This window comes from Macrotis lagotis, chromosome 3 (genome assembly GCF_037893015.1).
Source record: "Macrotis lagotis isolate mMagLag1 chromosome 3, bilby.v1.9.chrom.fasta, whole genome shotgun sequence".
Taxonomy (NCBI): Eukaryota; Metazoa; Chordata; class Mammalia; order Peramelemorphia; family Peramelidae; genus Macrotis; species Macrotis lagotis.
Genome location: NC_133660.1, coordinates 13,960,438 through 13,986,693, shown reverse-complemented (window position 1 = coordinate 13,986,693; position 26,256 = coordinate 13,960,438). Strand labels below are relative to the sequence as shown.

The following is a 26,256-nucleotide window of genomic DNA, read 5'->3' as shown; positions in this document are numbered from 1 at the left end:
CCTGGAGTCAGGAGGACCTGAGTTCAAATTCGGCCTCAGACACTTAATAATTACCTAGCTGTGTGGCCTTGGGCAAGCCACTTGCCTTGCAAACAACAACAACAAAAAGAATGACAGCATTGCAAGATACTGTACCCTTTCTTTAGCTCCAATCCCAGCTTCTACGGGCCCTTCCCAGTCACTGGCTCCTACCTGCCAACATGAACTTCTCTATATTATGGGCATATTTAATTTCTTACATTCTGTGTCCCCCATTAGAATGTGGGCTCCTTGGAGGCAGGGACAGTTTCCAGCTTATTTTGTATCTCTAGTCTTACCACAGCAACCGACTAGGTCACAAGATTTAAATTCAAGGTTTTTAAATTTGTTTTTTTCTTTCTAAAGAAAGAAATGCCCTAAAATGTTTTAAAGTATAATAGAGAGAAAATAGGAAAATAAAAGGCATGATTGAATTTTCTCATTTTATTTTTCCATGTAAATGATATTAAGGAGATAATTTATGGTAGCATGAGAATTTGCTGCAGACTTCTCTCCTTGCTTCCCTATGCTCAGCTTCATTTGGTTTTTTGGTGTGGATACACAGTGGTATCTTTGGAGATAAGTTTTATCAGGCAGTTTTTTAAATTCATTGACAACTCTGAATTCTTCTAAAGGGCACCTAATTTAGCCAAAGACTTGTCTTATTTTCAGATGGTCCTTCAGTCACTTGTAGCCTGTTGTGGTATTCTCTGTGACACAATAATCACTTAGGGATACTCTGTAATCACTTTGTGACATCTGAGGTTGCTCTTTGAGATCCTTAAGTGCTTCAATTGATAGACTTTTTTCTACCAGTTAGCCTAGTCTTAATGGGAGCTCCTTCTACCCTTCAATCATATAATTGGAAAGCATATAAGGGTGTATTTCTGGATGTATATGGACTGATATTTATTCCATTAAAAATAATGTGTTAATTTTATACTGATGACCATTAAGTATTTGGTAGATATTAAGCCATTCAGCATATTTTAGCATTAGTAACTAATAGGAACCAGTGGGCCACAGTAGAATCATTATAATAAATAGAGATGGGAAGGGATCTTAGAAATCATCTGGCTCAGACCCTCTCATTTTTCAAAAGAGCAAAATGAAGCCCCAAAAGGCTGACCAAGTACACAGTATTATTTTGGTGACAACAGGAATAAGGAGGCATGGACAGATGAATACTCAGGGCAGTATGGTTCAACAGAAAACAAACAAAATTCCTGAATTTGGAGCCATTGAACCTGACTGCATCCTTGGGTAAGTCAATTAATGTCTCTGGGCCTGATTTCATATATGTAAAAGTAGATGACCTCTAAGGTCCTTTCTAGTTCTTATTCTTTGATCATATAATCCTATGGTAGTAAACTTTTTCCTGATTCAGTCCTTTAAATTGTAGCATCCTTAGCAAGTTTGATCCTCAGAAGAGTGGCTGGCACTTCTTCAGATACTAGGGATAATCTTGAGGCTCTCACTACTCTTACAGCTGAGCCCCCACTACTGTACTTATTCACCAACAAATCTGTAACTGTGACTCAATTAACTTTTTTTAATAAAGGCATTTATTCTAATGGAAAAACAAATAACTATACTGTATTCTTCTCCATAAATAAGAGCATTCTACCACAGATGCACACAATGCCCATAAGAGAGATGATAAATCAAACTAATTTAGCATAGCAATAAGGGCATATATTTAAGAAACATGTACTTTTTTAAATGTCTTTTCTCTTTCTTGGGTTCAGTCCTCACAAAGTTCACTATATCTGGTTGGGTGGATCTGAAACTAGGCTAAGATGCTCCACATCTGGCCTAGGCCACTGTTCTCTGGGACTGAGTCTCTTCCTTGCTTGGGTAGTACTGTTCTCTTTCAGAAAGGGCAGACACTCTGAGATTCGAAGAAGCTTCTCCAATTCTGTTCCCTGGGCTGGGCTTTGGTGGGGCGGGTTAGTAAAGCACATGAAATTGTAGAGAGGCATGGCATTCACTAACCTAACCAATTTGTCCAGACAGTAGGTGATATTGCAAAAAATTATGAATTACTTTCATCCATCAGCTCTCAAAAGCAATAGGTAGGGGTGGCTACGTGGCGCAGTGGATAAAGCACCAGCCCTGGAGTCAGGAGTACTTGGGTTCAAATCCAGTCTCAGACACTTGATAATTACCTAGCCGTGTGGCTTTGGGCAAGCCACTTAACTCCATTTGCCTTGCAAAAACTTAAAAAACAAAAAGATTACAAACAAAAAAAAAGCAATAGGTAGCAAGTAGTTCAGAGTCTCTTGACTTCCATCAAATTCTAAAGCATCTCTCTCTCTCTCTCTCTCTCTCTCTTTTTAAATCAACTTTCCTGTTTTAGTTTTGGGTACCCTCGTGAGAGAGCTTACTCTGATTTTGCTTAGAGTATACCAAATCCTTATTCCTATAGATTAGGCTGTAAGCAGTTGCCCAATGATCATTTAAAAAGTTTTCTGGTTGGTTGTAAGCAGTTGCCCAATGATCATTTAAAAAGTTTTCTGATTGGTCTTATGCAAATGAGCAGTTAGAAAACAAGGCACTTAAGTAATCTTTACCACAGATAATTGCTTTTTTCTAGGTGGGGTATTCTTTTGGTTATTGTGGGGGGCTTTTCCATATGCACATTTCACATTTGTTTTTGACTGCCTTTTGATCAACAAGATTACCAAATTCTGAAAGAGTCATTACTATATCTGTGGGCAGAACTTGGTTACTCATTAAATAGGAAAAGAATTAAATGAAACAACAAGATTTTGAGCTTTAGAAAAAAAGATGGATAAAGTGATACCACTGATAGAAACTGAAAATTTACAATAAATATTCAATTTGTTTTCCAATTACATACAATGGTAATTTCTACCAACATTTTTTGCAAGGTTTTGAATTTTATATTTTTTCTCCCTCCCTTCCCTCCTCCTCCCAACAGAAAGCACTCTGTTATTTTCTCTACATTTACTTCCATGAGACACATAGATCCAAACTGAATGTGTTGAGAGAAGAAACAGATTCCCAAAAGAAGAAAGAAAACATTAGAGACAGCAAAATTATGTAATACATATGATAACTTTTAAAAATTAAATATAATAATCTTTGGTCTTCATTTAAACCCTGCAGTTCCTTCTCTGGAAACAGATGGTATTCTCCATCAGAGATACCCTAAAAGTGTTCCCGATCTTTGCACTAATGGAGTGAGCAAGTCCATCAGGGTTGATCATCACCACATGTTGTTAAGATGTATAATGTTCTGGTTCTACGCATCTTACTCAGCATCAATTCATGCAGGTCTTTCCAGGCTTTTCTGAAATTCCATCCCACATGACTTCTTATAGAACAACAGTGTTCCATCACATACGTATATCAGGATTTGTTCAGTCATTCCCCAATTAATGGGCATCCCCTCAGTTTCCAGTTCTTTGCCACTACAGAGCTGCTATGAATATTTTTGTATGTGTGGGATATTTATCCCTTTTCATGATCTCTTCAGGATACATACAGACCCAGTAATGGTATGGCTGGGTCAAAGAGTATGCACATTTTTGTTGCCCCTTAGGCATAATTCCAAATTGCTCTCCAGAAAGATTGGATCAGTTCACAGCTCCACCAACAATGCATTAGTGTCCCAAATTTCCCACATCCCCTCCAAAATTGATCATTATACCTTCTAATCATATTGGCCAATCTGAGAGGTGTGAGATGGTATTTCAGAGATGCTTTGATTTGCATTTCTCTACTCAATAATGATTTAAAGCAGTTTTTCAATGTGACTATAGATAGTTTTGATTTCTTCATCCAAGAATTGCCTTTGTATCTCCTTTGACCATTTGTCAATTGGGGAATGACTTGTTTTTTTTTTATAAATCTGACTCAGTTCTCTATGTATTTTAGAAATGAATCCCCTGTCAGAAATACTAGTTGTAAAAATTGTTCCCCAATTATTACATTCCTTTTGATCTTAGTTACAGTGGTTTAATTTGTACAAAAGATTTTTAATTTAATGTGATCAAAAATATCCAGGTTGCTTTTTATAATGTTCTCTATCTCTTCTTTGGTCATAAACTGCTTCCCTTTCCAAAGATCTGACAGGTAAACTATTCCTTGTTCTCCTAATTTGCTTATAATATTGTCTTTTATGTCTAAATCCTGTATCCATTTTGACCTAATCTTGGCATAGGGAATGAGATGTTGGTCTAATCCTAGTTTCTGCCATACTATCTTCCAGTTTTCCTAGCAGTTTTTATCAAAGAGTGAGTTCTTTGAGTTGGAATTTTGTGTTTATCAGAAGGAGTCAATTTGAAGAAAAAAAAAATAATGAGTTTAATTTTGGACATGTTGAGTTTGAACTGTCAATGAAGATGTTCTGGAGTTAACTGGGATAGTAGTACAGATTTCAGAAGAAAGGTCAGGGCTTGAAATACAGATCTGAGAATCATCTAATTAGTTAGGAATGTGAATGAGATTGATAAGTGAGAAAGTATAGAGAAGAATATTGAGGACAGAAATTTGAGGGCCAATAAAAGTTGAACAATTGAAAGAATAGAAAATGTAAGTAAAAAGATATCTTGATACCAGCCTAACATAACGGTGGCAAAGCTTAGATTATTAAAGTGCATATAATCTTAAATCTTCAAAGAGAAATACAGAATTTGAGAGTTGGAAGAGATCTCAGTGACCATTTGGTCAAGAAATCTAAACTCTTATGGGACAGGTGAAGAACTAACTTAAAGATCTCCAAAGGCAAGGAAACATTACCTCTCTTACTAGTCAATTCCACTTTAGGAAAAGTCTATTCCTTGACAAGTTTTTCTTGACATCCATCTTAGGGCAAAATATAATGTCTAACCTATTCATCAGATAGTTCTTCAAACACCTGAAGAAAATATGAAGAAACCCTGTCTTCTCCAAATCAAAAAACCCCAGTTCCTTCAATTATTGTTTAAATGACATGAATTCTATACCCTTCACTATCCTAGTTGTCTTTCTCTGCATATACTTGAGCTTAAACAATGTCTTTAAACCAAAACTGAACATAGTACTCCAAATGAAACTCTCACCTTCAGATTCTTAATACAGTTCAAAGTTGTGCTAACTTTTTTATTGCCACACCAAACTGCTTATTTGGGGATTTTTTGCAAGGCAAATGGCGTTAAGTGGCTTGCCCAAGGCCACACAGCTAGGTAATCATTAAGTGTCTAAGGCCAGATTTGAACTCAGGTACTCCTGACCCCAGGGCTTTATCCACTGTGCCACCTAGCCGCCCCCAAACTGCTTATTTGGATCAAACTTGAAGCTCCAAGACTTTTTCAAAATAACTTCCATTTAAACCATACTGCTTTATACCCATCTATGTGACTTTATATTTATTCTGAATATCTTTTTTTGACTCAATTCCTTTGGATCTTAACTCTGACATATGTCCTCCATACCACTTTAGGAAGTTACTTTCTTAAAGTATATTCCTGACCATGTTATCTTTTTGGAGAAGCTTGAGTCATAGAGTTCAGTTAAAATGAGGGATTGAATTAGGGTAGAAAATGTGAATAGAGAACTATAAAGGAGATGTTTTAGATAAAGAAATTACAAGATTTGACAAATGACTGGATATGTATTGTGAGAGTAAGGAATTGAGAATAATAAAGTTGGGACCCTTGGATGATTGGGTCCTTGATAATAATAAGAAAGCTTTAGGGAGATTATGAAGGAAAGAGGAAATCTGTTTTAGACATGCTGAGCTTGAGATTTTTGTAAGACCACCATTTCTAGATGTCCAATGTACAGTTTTTGATGTGGATATAAAACTCAGGAGAGAAAGAATAAGACTTTATATGTAAATCTTGAATATCTTTAAAATAAATAAATAATGTAAATAAATTCATGAGAAATGATTAAATCACCAAGAGAGCAGAACAAGTAAAAGGAAGAGGGTCCAGGACAGACTTAGTGGTTAAGATATGACTTATCTAGTAATGAAGGCAGTGAAGGTGGGGTCAGATATGTAGACAGAAAACCAGGAGAAATCAAGGGCACAAAAACCCAGAAAGGAGAAGGAAATGGCTAACAGTGTAGACACTCCAGAAAAGTCAAGAAGGCTGAGGACTGAAAAAAAAAAAAGATTATTAGAATTAGAACTGGCAATTAAGAGCATAACTTTTGGAGAGGGAAGTTTCAGTTGAATAATGAGATCAAAATCCAGGTTGCAAAAGTCTTAGAATAAGTAGAGAAGATAAGAAAATACTATGTATAGAAAGTTTTCCCAAGTAGGTTGGCAAAAGAGGAGTTAAGACACAGAAGATGAAAGCTCCAGGAATGGTAACATCATGTGCAAGTTTTTATTTTTAACATTAGGAAATTCTTAGGGGAATTTGTAGGAGGGAAAAAATAGATAGGGATAAACTGAAGATTAGAGAGAACAGGGAGAATAGAGCCAAGATGGTAGAATAGCCAAAAGAAGTAAAGCAAACTTCCCCTATGTAATCAAAGTCCCCTAAACAGATCTAGAAAACACACCAAATCCTGATAGAGAAGTCCAAAAAGCAAGTAACAATGAATCATTTTTTCCACCCGAAAGATGGAGAGGACTTTGGACACTGAATATAAGGTTTAGACAGGAACTTGTACCATTCTAAGATAGGGAGAAGGTGTGTACCAGGGCAAGAAGAAGTTCTAGATCCCTACTTGGACCCTTCATAGATAATGAAGATGAATGCTTAACTTGCCATTTTCACTCACTACCTAGTCCCAGGTCATATAGATGTACAGGAACCTTTTCATTTGGGAACCTGTACTAAGGGGTGGTATTTGAAGCAAGTTCAGAAGCACTAGCAACTATATGGTTCTTAACTCAGATGCACAGTGTGATCTTAGTTCCAATGTCTAGCTCATTCTGAAGCCTACAGATGAATAACTAAGGTCAAACAAGAATTGCATTTCTTTCAGTCTGAACCAACTGAGTTTCCCAGTTGGCTGATAGTGGCCTAGAGTAACAGTGTATGGTTGCTCAGATCCAAACTCAGGTTAGGCATTTGTAGAGATCATATCAGGAGAGCAGTGACCAGACTTTTCCTTCAGTTAGACCATATAAGAACACTGAAAACTTTCAGGTCTTCAGCCTGAGCTGTCCCCAGGATCCTAGAATAGCAAGAACACTCAACATTTTTTTTAAAAAAAATTGTTTTTATTTTTCCAACTGCAATACAGTTTTCAACAATCATTTTTAGCAAGGTTTTGAGTTTTACATTTTTCATCCTTTAGCCCTTCCCTCCCTGACAGAAAGCAATCTAAAATAGGCTATATATAACCATGCTAAACATAGATTCATTTCAAAAGGCAAAAACACACAACCAAAACAATAGCAGGACAAGCCTTAGTTGCTCTCCAAAAGAATGCAGAACTAGACCCTAATATCAAAATGAAGTCAAGAAGTAGATTGGAAATGAGTAAACAAAAACAAGTCCCACCCACTATGAAGGTGGCAAGGAAGCTCTATACACAAACTAAAAAAGAATGACTTCAAAACATCAATGAGCAAAGTATTAAAAAAAACAGTTTAGGGATAAATTCAGTTCTTTGAAAGAGATAAAGCAGAAGTTTAAGTTAAGAAATAAAGTTTAAAGTGTTTTTATTAATGAAATGAAAACACTTTAGGGGGAAAATGGGCAAAAAATGAGTTATAGAAGAAAAATTTGGAAGGTGAATTAATCACCTGACACAAGAGGTACAAAATCTTGCCCAAATAACAAATTTCCTCACAATTATAATGAACCAAATAGAAGCCAACAACTTCATGAGACCCAAGAAATATTTAAAAAGAGTCAGAGAACTGAAAAAAAATAGAAATGTATGATATCTCAGCAAAAAATGACTAACCTAGAAAACTGATTGATGAGAAGAAATTTAATAATCACTGGAATATATGAGTGTTATAATTTTAAAAAGAACCTAAACATTCTTTTTTTAAAAAGTTATTTATTTATTTATTTTAAATTTTACAAATTTTCCCCTAATTTCGCTTCCCTCCCCCCACCCCCACAGAAAGCAGTCTGTTAGTCTTTACATTGTTTCCATGGTATCCACTGATCTAAGTTGAATGTGATGAGAGAGAAATCATATCTTTAAGGAAGAAAAAGTAGAAGAGAGAGCAAAATTATATAAGATTACATTTTTTCAAACTCCACAATTCTTTTTCTGGAACAGATGGTATTCTCCATCACAGATACCCCAAAATCATGCCTGATTGTTGCACTGATAGAATGAGCAAGTCCATTAATGTTGATCATTACCCCCCCTATTGCTGTTAGGGTGTACAATGTTCTCCTGGTTCTGCTCATCTCACTCATCATCAGTTCATGCAAATCCCTCCAGGTTTCCCTGAATTCCCATCCCTCCTGGTTTCCAATAGAACAATAGTGTTCCATCACATACATTTACCACAGCCAAACATCCTTTTTTGAGAAATCTTCAGAATATTGCCCACATCTCTTAGAAAGCAAAAGAATACAGTGGTCACTAACTGAAAGAAATCCCAAAATGAAAATTTCTATGGATATTATAGCTAAAATCTAGAGCTTATGGATTAAATAAAAGATACTTCAAGTAACCAGGAAAACAAAAGGCATTCTAGAACCAAGGAGGCACAGTCAAGATATGTAAGATTTAGCAGCATTAGTATCATGGAGTGTAGAGCTTAGAATATGGTATTCCAGAAAGCACAAGAACAATGTTTACAGGCAAAAATAACTTACCCAGCAAAACTGAATATATTCCTCCAAGGGGCAGGAGAAATTAAGTTTTTCTCATAGCCCGCCTAATGAAAAACTAGAGCTGTATTGAAATTTTGAAGTTCAAACATAAGAGAAACATAAAACAGATCAATAAAGAGTCATAAGGGACTTAAAAAATAGCTTGGTTACATTCTGATAGGGTACCTACAGAACTCTTATCATCAGAGGACATATAAGGAGTTCAATTATATAAGGCCTGTAAGTGGTTCAGTTATAGCTTTATATTATGAAAAGAACAGAAAGAGAAATAATAATACACTGGAGGTGAGAGGAGACAAAGAAGAGAAAGAAAAGTTAGGCGGAATTATCTTATGTAATCAGGGCAATCAAATCTAACTTGATCAATTGGACCTCTGATAATTGAGCATTTGCTAAAAAGATTCCCTGCTTTTCTCTACCACAAATGTCAAGATAACACACAAGTCAGTTAAAAAACTAAGTCACTTGAACTTAAGATCCCTTTTTTTTTTAATTTTTAGTTTTTGCAAGGCAATGGGATTAAGTGACTTGCCCAAGGCCACACAGCTAGGTAATTTTTAAGTGTTTCAGGCTGGATTTGAACTCAGGTACTCCTGACTCAAGGGTCTGTGCTCTATCGGCTGCACCACCTAGCCGTCCCTTAAGATCTTTTTTAAAATAGTCCCAGTACTGACAGACCAACCCTGTAAAGTAATTTTGAAAGAAAATGAGATTTAGTGAGATCTATCAAACACAAGGACCATCAGTGGAAATTGTGAAACAAATATGTTTATACTGTGTAATACAATGAATTAAAGTAAATTTCTATGTAGTAAGAAGTAAATAATTTGCAATAGGAAAGCAGGGGATTAGGGTGGCCACACTGGCCCACATCAGTTCCTATGTGCCACATGAAATGCAAAGACTAAAACTGGATATCCTGACTGCATACAAAAGCATGGAGTCGCAGATGAGATCAATAAGGCAAACCATGAATTTTGGTAGTGGATGAATTGATCAGATATCTCAAAAGAGAATAAAAACTTAAAACACACATGAAAGCATTAAGAACTCAATTAGCTAACAGTGTTTTTTACCTACTACAGAATTTTCTTTCTAGGCTATGATCTTACTTATGGAAGTATTATTCTTACCCTGTGACTGTACTACAAAATAAATGGATAGCTCCTTTAGAAAAGTAGTGCTATTTTCTACTAGAAGAGTAGGTGATAATGAAATTTAGGTGTAGCAGTTACAAAGAAATTATTTATGTATATAAATGAACCAGAAAAAATTGGTCTTAATATACATACACACCAGTCAGCCTGACATTAGTTTATTTTGTTTAGGAAAAAATGTACAAAATCCTGCTAGCATTTATGTAACACTAAATATAAAAAGTAATTTTTTTGCTTCTGCCAGAAAAGTAGATGTTCTTAAATTGTCACAAAAGCATTCTAAAATTAATAACATCAGTACTGAATAAAAGAATATGGGGGCACAGTGGATAGAGCACCAGCCCTGGAGTCGGGTGTACCTGAGTTCAAATCCAGCCTCAGACACTTAATAATTACCTAGCTGTGTGGCCTTGGGCAAGCCACTTAACCCCATTGCCTTGCAAAAAAATAAATAAAACAATAAAAAAACCTAAAAAAAGATATGGAGAAAGAGAAAGGATGGACTTCTTGTTTGTGAAAATTATTTAAGGTACAATTTTATAAAAATCTTAGATAACTTAATAAAGTGATTCTTTGAAGAATATTTGAGAACTTATAAGTACAAATGAAAAAGGACTAACCTTAGGAAACTGGGACATAACAGCTTTCAGGCAAGTCAAATCAGCTAGCATTTATTATATACCTACTATGTGCTAGTTAATGGTTAAGTATTAGAAAAAGGAAGTCTTGGCTCTCAAGTAGTTCATTTTTAATAGAAGAGAATAACATGCAAACAACTCTGTATAAAAACTACATACAGGGCGGCTAGGTGGCACAGTGGATAGAGCACCAGCTCTGGAGTCAGGAGTACCTGGGTTCAAATCCAGTTTCAGACCCTTAATAATTACCTAGCTGTGTGGCCTTGGGCAAGCCACTTAACCCCATTTGCCTTGCAAAAAAAAAACCCTAAAAAAACTGTACAATTTCAAGAGGATAATGCTAGCATTAAGAAGAATGGGAAAGTCTTATTGAGATTTGAAGGAAGCCAGGGGTGTAGAAACCAGAAAGTAGAAAAAGAGAATTTCAGTTATCTGGTAAGTCCACTGAAAATGCTCTCTCAGGGCAGAGTCACCTCCTCCTGGAAATAGTGATAAGATAAGCCTGAAGTTTTTATATCTATCTCTTGCTTTTCCCCAGTCTCTGCTCCAAGATATTTGCCCAATGTCTTAGGGGCCCTATCTCATTAAAACCTGAACTTAGGTGAGAAACTAGAGAATAGGACCTTGATGGGTCTCCCTAAAGCTTTCCCCCCATCAGGAAAGATCCTTCCACTTGTTCAGCCACCAATTCAGTTTTCTGGTCCTTGGCTTTCTTTGCAAGATACCTATAAAGGCCAGAACTCTGTCTCCAGCTCTAATGCCCTGGTCCCATTTATCCTCAGTCTCATTATGCTGACAATTAGACTTCTGCAGCATAATCTACAATATCCAGGGAATGAGACTTCCCGGCCCCCCTCAGGTGGCCTCTTTCAACATTCACTGAGTATGGAGTTTGCTCCCTGTCCCACATAGAGGACTTCCCAAACAGGATCAGAAAGGTCCTGGTAGCAAAGAGCAATATGATATCCAGTCATTCCATCTTGTCACTTTTTCTTTATTGGTATTTTATTTTATTTGTATTTATTTTATTCAACCACAAGACCATCTTTTCATCTTCTCCTATCCTACAACTACACCCAATATTAGAGATAAAGTCCTAACGCTAGCACCCTCTTAGGTCAGGTTTGGTTTGAGGAAGGAGGCAATTGTTAGTTATTGCACATTTAATAAAGGGGGGATTACTTTGCTTAAATGCAGAAAGAATATACAAGGATATGGTGACACAGCTTCACTAACTTGACACTCTTTCCTTTAAATCTGAAAACCCATGGCAACCTGCATAGTCTGACTTTTTATATCTCTAGATGAACAGGAAGCTGCATCACGAAAACTCTGGATAACAGAGTTGCAGTGGTAACTTTGTCCTGTTAACTGTAGTGAACTTAAAAGTTGGGAGAGAAAAGGTTTACCAGTGTCAGACATCAAATAACATTATATGGAAATATTAATAAAAACTGGTAGTGCTTTTTTTAAAATATAGAAACTTGTATGATATTTTAAAAACTTATAAGACATAGTTTCAGGGCAATTTAATCTTTTAATTAATAAGACCAGCATGTTTATTAATAAGAGGATGGTCATTTGTGTGTCTCTTAAACCAAAGACCCCTCTTAACAATGGACTCAGTTTTTATGCCCTTCAGAAAGCAGGTATTCCTGATTCTGATTAACAATTAATGAGAGGATGAATATTACAATGGGGGGTATATTACAATGAGGGTCTTGGTGTATGTTTCTTGGATCACCAATATCTTAATCAAAGAGAGTTGAGTTATTCATTTCAATATCACCCATCTGACAAAAGGGAAAATACATATTTTCTCAGACATGTATGAACATACACAATGAACAAGAGTGATATATTAGCTGAAACTAAGAATTTCTCACTGTCTTTGATTAAATTTTGGCTGGGGTACATCTTTGAGAGAATTGCCCACATTTGGTTGCTTTCTCCATGGGTAAATAGAAATAGAAAAGGGGGAAAACCTTATTTTATTAGGTATTACTACCAGAGAGAAATAATCATTTCTCACATTTGATCTATGGGAGACATTAGATACAAACAATCCAGAAGGAAATTACAAACTGATAAAACTAAAGACCTCAACTATTTGGAGAAGAACTACTTATTAGATAACGTCTAGGAAAACTAAAAAACAATTTGGCAGAAATTAGATTTAGACTACCATCTCACACCATATTCCACAATAAATGGCTAAGAGATACACAACCTAGATATCTAAGATATCCCAGAGATTTCTCAAAACTCAGTATTTCTAAACTGGTCTCATATTTTCCCCAAAAGCCTCCCTTCTTCCAAATTTCTCTATATTTATGAAAGGCATCACTATTTTTCCACATAATAATAGGTATCATTAATATGGGACTTTAAGGTGCAACACTTCACATTTGTATTCTCACATAATTCCTGTAATAACTCTGGGAATTAGGTACTAACATTATTCTCATTTTACATAAGAAGAAACCAAGGCTGAGAGATGGCAAGTGATTTACTCAGGGTCACTCAGATGTATTTGAGGTAAGATTCAAAATCAGGTCTTTCTAACTCTAATTCCAGTGTTTAATGAAATACACACACCTGAAAAGAGTAATTACAACGCATATTAGCACTTTAAAAATATTTGTAGCTTTTTGAAAACTTAGTGCTGAAAAGAATGATAAATGGAATGGAGTTAATTTTGGGAAGACTTCTTAGAAGAAGGGACTGAATCTTAAAAGTCTGTAGAAGAATATATTCAATATTTATCTGGTAATCAGATGAAGATGTGATAATAACAATTAAAATATTCATTTCAGCCAGACTGTTATTAGCGTTAATATTTCATAGTTGTGCCTTTTTATCAGAAATGAGGAATTCTCAAAAACAAGTGGGTTTTGGAGGAAAGATAATAGACCATTTTGAGATTGAAATGACTCCAGGACCTTTGGCTAGCATTTTTAGTAGACAATTGGTGATGTGAGAGAGATTCTGGCTAAATGAAACCAAAATGAATATTTGTGAGTCATTTGCTCAGAGATCATAGGAGCTGATGGGGTTCCTGAAAGAGAAGGTTGAAGAGATAATTCTGAAAGACTTGTGATGGAAAATAGCATCCATATCCAGAGAGGGAATTGTGGAGTTTAAATGCAGATTATATGGAGATTACTATCTTCAATTTTTAAAAGTTGTCTAATGTTTTTTCTTCTGTTTGAATTTTATTTTCTTTCACAACATGATTAATATGGATCTATGATTACCATAATTACATATGTAGAGGCTATATTAAATTGCTTTCTATCAGGAGGAGGGGGGAGGAAAGGGAAGGAGGGAGAAACATGTAAAACTCAAGCCTTACAAAAAAATTTATTGATGAAAACTACCATTTCATGTTGTTGGGGAAAAAAAACAAAACAACAAAAAAAAAGGAGGTTGAAGATACTTGAGTGCTCAGTCCTTAGGGGCAATCACAACAGGTCTGAGGTAGAGGAGATGACAGGGATGATAGAAAGGATATGGAAAATGAAAAGTTTGACAGATAGGAGGAAAACCAGAAGAAAGTAGTGTCACAAAAACCTGAGAAGAGAGAATATCCAGGTAGAAAAGGTGATCAATGGTGTAAAACAAAGACGTTAAGTAGAAGAATAGGAGGGCTGAGAATAGGAGACAACAAGCTACTACTGGTCACAGATTTCTCCAGTGCTGAATCAGATTAAAATACAATTAGGAAAAATTTAACAAAAAAATGCAATGTGATGTAGATGTCTATATTTTTAAAATACAAATGTGGATCCTTTTTCAATTTGAGGAACATCATTGCTTAAAATAATACAATTACATGGAAGGGACACAGTGAACTGATAAAAGTAAAAAGTTTGAAGGATAAAAATCTATAACTAATTTCATGATCAAATTTCACAATTAAGAGATCATTGGTAACTTTAGAAGGAGCAATTTCAGTGATGAGATTGGAAGACACATTTTGGAGTAATTAAGAGGAAAGGAAGTAAGTCATCCTGAGTAAAGGAATAGAGACAGAACATTACAGCTTGAAGATCTGGTTGCATCAAATGATCTTTTTTTTGTTTTAGGATGAGATATTTGGCCATGTTTAAAGGCAGTGGGAAAAGAATCAATAGTTAGGTTTTAATGATTCAAGTTTTAACGATTCAAGAGGGGATAATTGATGTGAAAATTTGCTGGCAAAGTTAAGCAAGGATAGAATCAAGGAAAAAGACGACCTCTTTGTCAGAGACTGGGGGCCATGAGAGAGGAGAGGAAGAAACAATCAAGAAGGAGAGAGAGGATGCTGATAGGAAACAACTTTAAAAGTCTCAGAAAGGTAAGAGAACAGGCCCTCAGTTGAAGGAAAGTGGGGTGAAGAGAGGAGAGGAAGGTAGAAGGGAAGACTAGGTTTGGAATAGCTCCTCTGGGGGATGAGATAGGGAATCAGCTAAGGAAGAATAAAAAAATTTCTCCATCTCAGTGAGGGGCTCCAATGAAGACAGAAAACTTGAATTTATAATATTCTCAGCTCTGTTGGGAAACTTTCTCTAATTACATTCAAGCGCACATGGGTAGGAGCATAGAAGGGGAATGGCAGGAACAATTCAGGCTAAGTTTTCCAATATTTGAAGGGGTTTTATGTGGGAAAAGGAATAATTTGTCCTGCTTAATGACAAAGGGAAGAACAAGGATCAAGAGATAGAAGTTGTGGATATCAGATATCAAATAGAGTTACCCAAAGTGGAATGAGCTGACTTCAGAGGTTGTGAGTCTTCTCTCACTGGAGGTCACAGTCTCACAGAATCACAGGTTTGGAAGGGAATGAAGTTTAGAAGACATCTGGCCTAATTCATTTTACAGGTGAGAAAATTGAGGCTTGAGAGCAGTTGTGTCAGAGGTAAGATTTGAAACTAGGACATCTGACTGCTGAGTCAAGTTTTCAAGGCTGGTATAAAGGGGATTCTTGTTCAAGTATGGAACTTGGACTTGATGGTCTCTGAGGGCCCTTTTAACTCTAAGATTCTGTGATTCTCTTAGTCCAACTCTTCCATTTCCTTAGTAAAAGAAACTGAGAATTCAAAGGTATTGCCCAAGGTCACAGAGCTAGCAGCTGAATGACAAGAAGCTCAATCCTGACTGACAGACCTTTTCCTTAACATAACAATGGGGGGGTGTTAAACATAGGGTAAGTGACTTGCCAAGGTCACATAGCTAGTAATTGTCTGAGACAGGATTTGAACATAGGTCCTCCTGACTCAAGATCTGGACTCTATCCACTGCATCACTTAGCTGCTCTATTATATTGTCTTTAATGGCTGTAGAGCACTTATAAATCTTTGGAGCATGCTCATCAAATATTACTTGTCAGTGGAGTGACAATATGATTTGAGCAACCAATGTTCCTGACGAGCCTTTCATTACCAAAAATACCAATAGTAGCTATACATAGCCAATTATTGTCTTTGCATTGTTAAGAGTCAGCATAAGAACAGATGAGTTGGGAAAGAGAAACCTGAACTGTTAAAATATTTGCTCTAAACAGTTTGCTCTATTCCAGCAAAAGTATTCCACAAGAATTCTCGAAAAGGATATTAGGTAATATTTTCCCTCCAGTATTAAATCAATTGCTTTTGTTGTTGCTGTTCAGTTGCGTCCCACCTCTTCACCACCCTTTGGACCAAAGCATGCTAGGCCCTTCTGTCCTCCACTATCTCCCAAAGTCTGTGCATGCTCATGTTCACTGCTTCCATGACACTTTCCATCCATCTTGTTCTCTGCCATCCCCTTTTCTTTTTGCCTTCAATCTTTCTCAATATCAGGGTCTTTTCCGATGAGTCCTAACTCATACAGTCAAAGTATTTAGGCTTCAGTTTCAGTTTTTGACCTTATAGTGATTAGCCAGAATTAATTTCTTTAGGTATTGATTGATCTGATCTCCTTGATATCCAAGGGACTCTTAAAAGTCTTCTCCATTGCCAGCTCTTAACAGCCATATGTTGCCACTGGAAAAAGCCATGGCTTTAACTCTACAGACCTTTGTCAGCAAGGTGATGTCTCTGTTTTTTAGTATGCTGTCTAGATTTGTCATTGTTTTCTTTCCAAGGAGCAAATATATTTTAATTCCATGGCTGCAGTCACCATCTGCAGTGATCTTTGAATCAAAGAGACAAATTAAAAAGACACAGATTCAGAGGGAAAAATAAAATAAAATATTTTAAAGTCAAGAAAGAAATATTACAGGAATATTACATATTTTGGACTATCTGGAAGATTTCAGAAACCAAACCTTTTGGTATTTTCAAATATAAACACTTTAAAAATATAAACACTTTTAAATCTTGGCTCAGATTAAAACCACATTCATGTGAAAGACCAAAAAGAATGTTAAGCAACAGAATGCTTTACAGAGGTGTCAAATTAGGCGATCATAAACTACAACTGGTCACAAAATGCCTTCAGCACTGAACCAGATTAAAATGGAAGTTGAAAGTGCTTCACAAAATAAATGAGAAATACAGTGCAATGGAATGTAATTAAAGTCAGTATATGGGTCCCAAGGATTCTTCTCAATTCAAGTTTGACACCACTGCTTTAAAATAACATAAGTATATGGAAAACATAGACTGATAAAGATAAAAAAAAATTGGAGGATAAAAATCTGTAGATATAATTTTGTTATCCATATTTGGATTTGCATTTCTTGGATTATTCAAGCTCTTGGATATAGAAGTAAGAAAAAATTCAGAAAGGAACATCAATAAAATAAAAAGGATAGAAAATAGTTCTTAAGGGGAAATTTAGAATTCTTAAGCCCACAGAAGAAATTAAGAGAGGACTCAAATTGCTATAAAATCATTTTGAAAGGAATATATATCATGCATCCTCCTCCTCCTAGTCTTAATAAAATGAAAAGTTTACAAGAAAATATTTTATGAGATATAAACTTATTCGTTGTAAGTGAAACATTGTAGTAAGCACCTTCTTAACCTTTGCCAGGGGCTAAATTTAAACCACAATAGTTTAAATATTGTTAAAAGATTTATGCTTTGAATTTAGGCCAGATACTGTGCTATTTTTTTTTTTAGATTTTTGCAAGGCAAATGGTGTTAAGTGGCTTGCCCAAGGCCACACAGCTAGGTAATTATTAAGTGTCTGAGACTGGATTTGAACCCGATAGCCACCTAGCCACCCTATGCTATTTTTTTTTAAAGAAATACTATTTCATTTTATCTTCACACAACCTTGGGAGGCAGGTACTATTATTATGATGCTTCTTTTACAGTCAAAAGAAGGCAGAGATTAAGTGACTTACAAAGGTCACCCAACTAGTAAGATCTGAGACCAGATTTGAACCCAAGCATTCCTGACTTGTGATTTAGCCTTCTATACATTGTACTATAAGTTGCTACCTCTATGAAAAGACATCCCACCAATGAGAAATGTTACTGACAGTATGCCCAGCATGAAGGTATCCTTAATAGCCCTTAATATAAATAAAAATAGACTATATAATGATCTATACAAGGTGAGTTTGAATAGAGATGACCTCTTGAGGTCCCTTTGATTCCTTTTCAGATATCACCAATCTTTGCTTTTTTTTTTTTATACAGCACTCCTGTGTCCCAAGTCAATAATGTTCCAACAACTGGGGAGTAAGTAATTCAACTCTATTCATCTTAATTCTCTCATTGTGAGAAAGTAAAAAAAATTTTTTTGAAAGACTAAAAATATTGAATTCATGAATAGGAGCCATAATTACTTAGCTTTAGTGGAATCTCTTAATAGGAAACTTTTTCTACCAATGCTGGGCCTTTTCTGCTTTAGTCTTACAGAGTTAGTTGCCTAGAGCAATGAATTAGTGACTTGGCTAGGGTCAAATAGCCAATATATGTATGTAATTGTGTGATTGATATAATATGCATGCATTTAGCTTAAAATAATGGCAGTAATTTACATTCGTATATTTAAGATTTTACATAGCACCTTCCTCATTAAACACAGGAAATAAAAATATATATTATTAACCCCATTTTAATAAATGAAGAAAGTGAAGCTCAGAAAAGTAGAGTAACTTGGCTCATAGCTTGATGTGGAAGCAAAGCTTGAATTGAGGTCTTCTGGCTCAAAGACAAATATTCTTTAATCTTTCACTATACTGATTTTTTAATACTAAGATATACCAGATAATAAATATCTTTGAACATGTGTGATATTTACATCACATAGAACAGGATAATAGAAAGCTCACCTTAATTCAGAAAGCCCAAGATTCAAGTCGGCCACATGCTCTGTGAATCTGTGAAACTAATGATTTAGTGAGGCAAGTGATTTAGCTTTTCCCTACCCCCAGACAAGTCTCTAACACTGTAGAATATATGTGAGGTGCTACTCCTCTCCTTTGGTAGAAGAAATTTCCCCAACCCCATGCCCAGTAAAATGACTGTTAAAGTAAAAAAGGCATATATATATGTAAATGTATTTATACTTACATATTTAGTGGAATATATATATTGCTCTATAAATACTTATGATGATATAATACAGCAGTATGTCTATTAACATATAAATGCATTTATATATCACATAAACACATGTACACATGTATGTATGTGTACACACATATCTATATTTTTTCTACATGCAAACATACACATGTTTATATATTTCTGTCCTTCTTCATCATCAGTATTTCCTTCCAAAATACAGTCTAAGCTCCCTCTAGAGGGCCCAATGCATATTTTTTTGGTCTTTTTCTTCTGGGCATTTTACCCAAAGTAAATCTACTCTTTCAGCTGATATATTGTGAGTATTTAAAGGAATAAGAGCCATATCAATTTTACTTATCATTTCTAAACTGAACAGGACTCAAGAAAGACTCCTGTTAGTTTGCTGTAATGAATGGTAATTGTATCTTTGGAGGAGGGAGGTCAAGGAAAGGAATTAATAGCTATCAATCTATTTCCTTTATTTTTTCTTAAAGACATGGCCAAATTTAATAGGCAGTGTAAGACTTTATCTGATGTTTTGCTTGGCTTCTTAGAAAAGCCCTGCTATCTCTTTCTGTTAACCTCCTCTATGAACAAACTGTTTATCAAAACCTCAAGGAGACCTGCTTTCCTAAGAATAGATCTATTAATTGTTCTCTAAAGAAAAATTTCTTTCCTTAACCTACTTTATTTTAAATGACACTTCCTGAATACTTTGTCATCCTTCCTTTGCTTACTATACATATTTCTGTGACTTTAGATATCACACAGACTCAGAAAATATGTTAAGAACTAATGAAATGCTTTGTTGAAAAAGTTAAAATGTGTTTCATAAGCACATGGTGGCTAAAGTCATATGTATTGCCTGGTATGACATATACTTAAGGCCATAAGTTTATTATCATGTACTTCATATGTTTATATTATATACAAAATATAGATTATATAAAATATATATATATATTAATTATGGAGAAATGTTTTAATGACAATCATTTTGTAAATGCTAAAACATAATTGACAAAATATGTTTTTTTTAATTCACCAGGTTCTTAGAAAGAACAATTCGATCGACTGTGGAGCAACATCTTTTTGATGTTCAGGACTCTGGGGGTCAAAGTTCAGAAGATGTAGAATGTGGAGGACCATCAGCTTCTTCAACAGTGGCTGCCAGGCAAAAACGATGGCATAGCAAGGATCAGAATGAAACCAGACATGATAGAGAAAGGTAAATGGAAAATGGTCCTTTTGTTTCTGCATCTATAAATATGGAAATGGCCTATACAAATCTATAACTCTACATCCATTCCTAATATGTCACTATTCTGCAGCTGGGCTTATTGGTTACATATTTATAGTAAAATGAAATAAATTTCACATACTGTCTTTTGATTGATAAAAATGTTTACCTTTAGGGGTGGTTAGGTGGTGCAGTGGATGAAGCACTGGCGCTGGAGTCAGGAGTACCTGGGTTCAGATCCGGCCTCAGTCACTTAATAATTACCTAGCCATGTGGCCTTGGGCAAGCCACTTAACCCCATTGCCTTGCAAAAATTAAAAAAAAAAAGTTTACTGTTCATGTGGAAATTTGTTCAGAATTTCATTAGAAGTCATTTTTTCTCCACTAACAACTTATTTTTGAGTAGCAGTAAATCATTTGGAAGGAAAGCAGTTCTCTGATATTGTATTGATAAAATATCTAGTAAATTGTTATTTTTTGGTGGTAAAACCTAATTCCTTTGATTCTTAAACTAGTTCATGAATGAATAGGTTCCTCCTGAGGAATTGTAGAATCATAGTATGAATAGAGTGTTAATCTTGGAATTTGGAGACCTGGGTCCAAATTCTGCTTTCTGACACATACTAACTGTGATTTAATCACTTAAATTTTTTGAGCCTGTTGTGAAGATGTTGATGAGCTATGTATCTGAAGTACTTTGACAATTTTAAAGTATTTTACAAATGTCATTTATTATAATTATTAAATGTCATTATAACATGACAATGGAGATGAAATCAGTATATGACAGATCCAATTTAGATACTATTAACAGAGGAAATATGCAAATATCTCCATTTGCATTAAGGATTAAGTCATATGGCATTCACATATGCAATCTAAAGGTGAGTAATTGGTAAACAAGACTTTTATTGTAAGTGTAGTGTTATATTTATAACATAGATTAATATCTGAACAATATGAAGAAAATATAGATAAAATATATATAGGAATGAAAGAAAACATATGCTGTTATAAAAATTCTATTTTATTTTATTAACTTATTAATTTTATTGTTTTATTTTATTAAAACTTAGATAAGAAATTTTTAAAATCACTTGTATATTATCCTATTTTTTCCCCCCTAACACTGATAATCCTGTGTCTGCTACTCTTAAAATACATAGACTGTTTAGAGGCAATAATGAGGTTTTGAAAACCACAAGCCATCTTCTGGGCCTGGCATGCTTTCTCTCCTTACTTCTGTCCCATAGGATTCCAGGCTTTCTTCAAAGCTCAGATCAAAGACTACCTTCTTGGAGGCCTTTCCTCACGTCTCAGCTTCTACTCCTACTTCCTCAGATTAATTACTTTGGATCTATTCTGTATTTGTGTCTCCAAACACAATGTAAATTCTTTGAGGGGAGGGACTGCTCTATTTATGTCCTTTTATCCCTGGGATAATGCATAGCTAAATAAAAACTTATTGATTGAATAAAACGTGTTTTAAATATGAAGATTAAGATGGAATCATTTACTGCTATTCTTGTAGACTAACCAGTTATCCCCTCCACATTGCAAGGATTACAGATGTGGCACCCCCTTGATCTAGAAAATCCATGTAAAATATTTTGACCCTCCACGCCCTTTGTACCAGAGAAGAAATCTGAATTATTATGGTATTATACAAAACCAAGATATTATATAGCAACAACAACAATATATATTTTATTAATTTCTGAGTTTCTAAAATCTTTTTCTGTCATGTTCTGGCTTGTGTATGTGTTGTCTGAGGCTTCTACAAAACCCCTCCCAAAATTCTCATTTAAGGCTCCCACAAAACTCTCAAAAAACTTTCATTAATTTTCTTATGCTGACCTATGATATATCAAAATCAGGATGGGGAAAAGTTGCATTATGGAAAGGATAACTTCATTTAAAATGAAGAGTAAACTTAAAAAGTAAAAACATTTGAAATGAAGAGTAAAGAGACAGGAAAAGGTCTTTTGCCTGAAAAACTAAAGCCATTTTCCCCTGGTATACACCAATCAAGCAGCTTTTGAAATAGGTAGGTCAGAGGTTAAACATAACAACTCTCCAACTTACTTATCTAAATCAATTTTTAAAAATAGGCGATTCAATGGATAGAGCACTGGCCCTGGAGTCGGCAGGACCTGAGTGCAAATCCAGCCTCAGACACTTGACACTAGCAGTGTGACCTTGGGCAAGTTGCTTAACCCTGAATTCCTCACCAAAATATATTATGCGTAAATGAATATATATGCATATATATGTATAAATATAATATACCAAAAAACAAACAGGATTATATTATTATTATTTCTGAAAAAAAATATATGGAAGTTTGAAGGATATTTTTGGGAAGGTTATACTGATAGTTGAAAAAAACATGACATGGCATAACTTAAAGTAAATTTTAAAAAAATTGATGATAGGACCTCTAGCCAACCAAAATGAAGGGGGCAAATATATCAGTGCTCATCTATCCAGTCACACTTCACACCAGATGCAAAGAGAATTTTGAAACAATAGTTCATTCAAGAACTCATTTGTACATGCACTGATGTCATCATTACTAAGTATTTGTTTGCGTTAGCAACTTCTTGAAAAATTTATTTTCTGTATGGAAAAACAAAATTCCTGCTTAAGTTTGGTCTAATGGTAACATTTCATTTTGTCTATTTTAATAGATTTTATTCTATCAAGTTCCTTTGGAGGTACTAAAAATTGTGAAATAATTTTCTTTAATTTTTTAACAGTTTTTAGTGTTTAAGCACAAAAACTGTAGTATAATATAATGCAAAGAATGATGGACCTGGGGATATAGAACCTTGGATAGAAATCCTGACTCTGCATTTCCTCAGTCATCAAATAAGAAGATTGCAGTAGAATCCTAAAACTAGATAAACAAAATAAGGTCCTTTCCAGTAGCTAAGTGGTCAAAAGATAGTAGGGTTTGTTTTTTTTTTAGGTTTTTGCAAGGCAAATAGGGTTAAGTGGCTTGCCGAAGGCCACACAGCTAGGTAATTAGTAAGTGTCTGAGACCTGATTTGAACCCAGGTACTCCTGACTCCAGGGCTGGTGCTTTATCCACTGTGTAAACTAGCTGCCCCAATAGTAGTTTTCAAAAGCAGAATTGCAAACTATCAGTTCAATAAAAGATTGCTCTAAATCTCTAATAATATGAATGCTTAGGTTATACCTCAGCCCCAGAAGATCAGGAATGACTGACAAATCTATGTTAAAAACTATTCAAGAATATAATAGCTGTCATTAATCCAGCATTTACAATGTTTCAAGGCACTTTACTAAGCACTTTATGATTATGATCTCATTCTCACAATAATCCTGGAAAGTAGGATGTACTGGGAAGTATTATCCCTGTTTTACAGATGAGGAAAGTGAGGCAAACTGAAGTTAAAAGACTTGCCCAGCTAGAAAGTGTCTGAAGCCACATTTAAGTTCAGGTCTTTAAGACACCACATCTAGGGTTCTATTCACTGCAGCACTTAGAGGCTCCTGCCAAAATGTACACTTCTGGTGAAATTCTGAAATGGTTTGACTGTTTTAGAAAATAATATGAATTCATGTGAGAAAAATCACTAAGGTATTCATAGCTTTTAATCTAGAGATGCCAAAAAATAGAAACAAAGTGGGTGTTTTGATGGAGGAATGAAGAAACAAATGATGAAATATGAGAAGATTTGTATGAACTAATAGAGAATAAATTGAGAACAGTGTATATATATATATATTATATATATATTTATATATATATATCATCATTGTGGCTACCATATTCTAAGTGACCATTTGAAAAATAGATGATGAAATGCATCTCTCCCTTTTTACTAGAAGGACAGAATGCAGTACATGCTCTCAATCAACCCATTAGAAAATCAGTTATCAGATGGTCCTCTTTACCATTATGCAGGCATATTCATTAGGTGGAGGAAAGGAGTGGGATGAGAGCTGTGATTTTTTTTTTAAAGTGTAAGATGCAGCAAATTTGAAGTTAATAGAACTGACTTAAAATTTTGTTTTTCCTGCTTATTAACTGGTGTAGAAGGAAGTCTTTTAATCTCTTTGAAACTCAATACCATCATCTTTTATTTTTTTTAGATTTTTTTTTCAAGGCAATGGGGTTAAGTGGCTTGCCCAAGGCCACATGGCTAGGTAATTATTAAGTGCCTGAGGCCATATTTGAACTCAGGTACTCCTGACTCCAAGGCCAGTGCTCTTATCCACTGCACCACCTAGCCGCCCCAATACCATCAGCTTTTAAGTGGAAAAAATTATATTTTAACTCAAGTTTTAGAGATTTGTAAGAAAAACACTATGAATAAGATTATCTTCCCTAATTTCCTCCCCCTCCTTGTCCTCTTCCTCCTCTCCCTCTTCCCCTTCTTTCTCTTTTTTCCTCCTTTTCTTTCCTCTTCCTTCTCTTTTTCTCCCCCCCCACCACCACTCTTCCTCCCCTTCTCCCTCCTCCATCTCCCTCCCTTCCTCTCTCTTCTACTTCTGCTTCTTCTTCTTCTGCAGTTGCCCACAGGGGACCTATCTCACTGCTGATATCATGATAGCTTTGATCAGCTCTGTTTTACTCCTTCTTAGGCAGCTTAGGGCCTCCCTGTTCCTGTGAGCTCACCATTTAATGACAGTGAGGCCACCCACTGAACTTTAGTCCACTGAAGCTCAGGACTCCTGAGTTCAAGTGAGCTCCTACCAGTCTCAGCCTCCCAGGGAGCAGGATTTACATCCACCTCATTACCTCCTCTCCAGCTAGGTAATGTAATTTGAACATGTGCTTACCTTTCCACTAGTTAGGAAAAGAAATTTGCTAAATAAATTTCATGTGAGTATATTTAAGCTACTTCAAGAGATCTATTTTTCAAGAAATTTAGAAGTTTTATTTGCCTGTAATACCTATGCTAATTTCAGAGAATTCTTATCTCTTTATACAATTAGGTTATTATATTCTTTTATGAATCTAGTTCTTAAAACTGTCCAAACATAAAAGAAACCAAGCTGCATTATATATATTTTAGATTTTTTTTACCTAATTAAAACTTTGCCCTTTGCTTAACTTCTGCATTAAGGTTTCAATTTGTCTAATGTATTAATGTAGCACTAGAAATTTTGGAGGATACATTGGCGAAGAAAAAATGTTGTTTTTTAGTGTTTCCTATATGGGTGATAACTCTATTATATTATTTATAATAGAACTTTTAATTTCCTTCCCCAGATATTAAATTCTCTTATTGACCAAAAAACAAATCTTTCCAAACCTTATCTCCCAGAAGCCTCTTTTGAATTTTTATTGCACTCCCTATTTAAAAATACATAAATTATTTTGGCTATATTTGAAAAAGTTGTACTTTGGAGAATAGAAGTAGTCCTTGTAAATTTGTGTCCAAGAATAAGTTGCCTAATAAAATAAGTAACTTACTTAGCAGACAGATTTACACTGGCTGTTTTTCAGGAGTTATGGTGATTTTGCCTTAAATCTTAGGGAGAGACCTGGGACATCCTGACCCTCATCTAGCTTTCTTAAGTGACCTGTGATTATGATTATGAATCTTTTCTCCTATCAGTAAAATTCAGCATAAAATTATGCTTGTTTTTTTTAATTGAAGGGCACTTATCAACAAAGAAAATATTTCTTCTGAGTTCAGCAGCCTGGAGGATTGTATTTTGACTGCACAGGAAGCAGAAAAATACCAGGAAAACAACTGTGTATATATCGAAGAAAATAGTAAGCCTAAGCGACAGAAATCCAGTACCAGATTATCAGAAATTAATGACAACCAAGATAATCATGTGGTAAGTGGATTCTTCTTATAAAATATGGAAAAGCAGCACATTTAGGAAGATCATTTCTTTCTACTAAACATTACAAAACATGAAATCTCATTTTGGTTACAATTTCATAAAATCATA

The 26,256-nt window shown here is 35.0% G+C and overlaps 1 protein-coding gene across 5 annotated transcripts in view; it reads left to right on the top strand.

Moving 5' to 3' along the window:
• Positions 1-26,256, top strand: part of FAM13A (family with sequence similarity 13 member A) — a 107,422-nt gene that overhangs the window by 11,486 nt on the left and 69,680 nt on the right. For 2 of the 5 annotated variants that reach the window (XM_074228150.1, XM_074228152.1), the window contains 3 exons: positions 18,201-18,242; positions 20,125-20,304; positions 25,953-26,139. In XM_074228150.1, the coding sequence (XP_074084251.1) occupies positions 18,201-18,242; positions 20,125-20,304; positions 25,953-26,139 (409 nt within the window). Of the gene's footprint in view, positions 1-498; positions 1,282-18,200; positions 18,243-20,124; positions 20,305-25,952; positions 26,140-26,256 lie in introns of those variants that run through there. The other 3 variants (XM_074228151.1, XM_074228149.1, XM_074228153.1) reach the window with 3 other exon arrangements.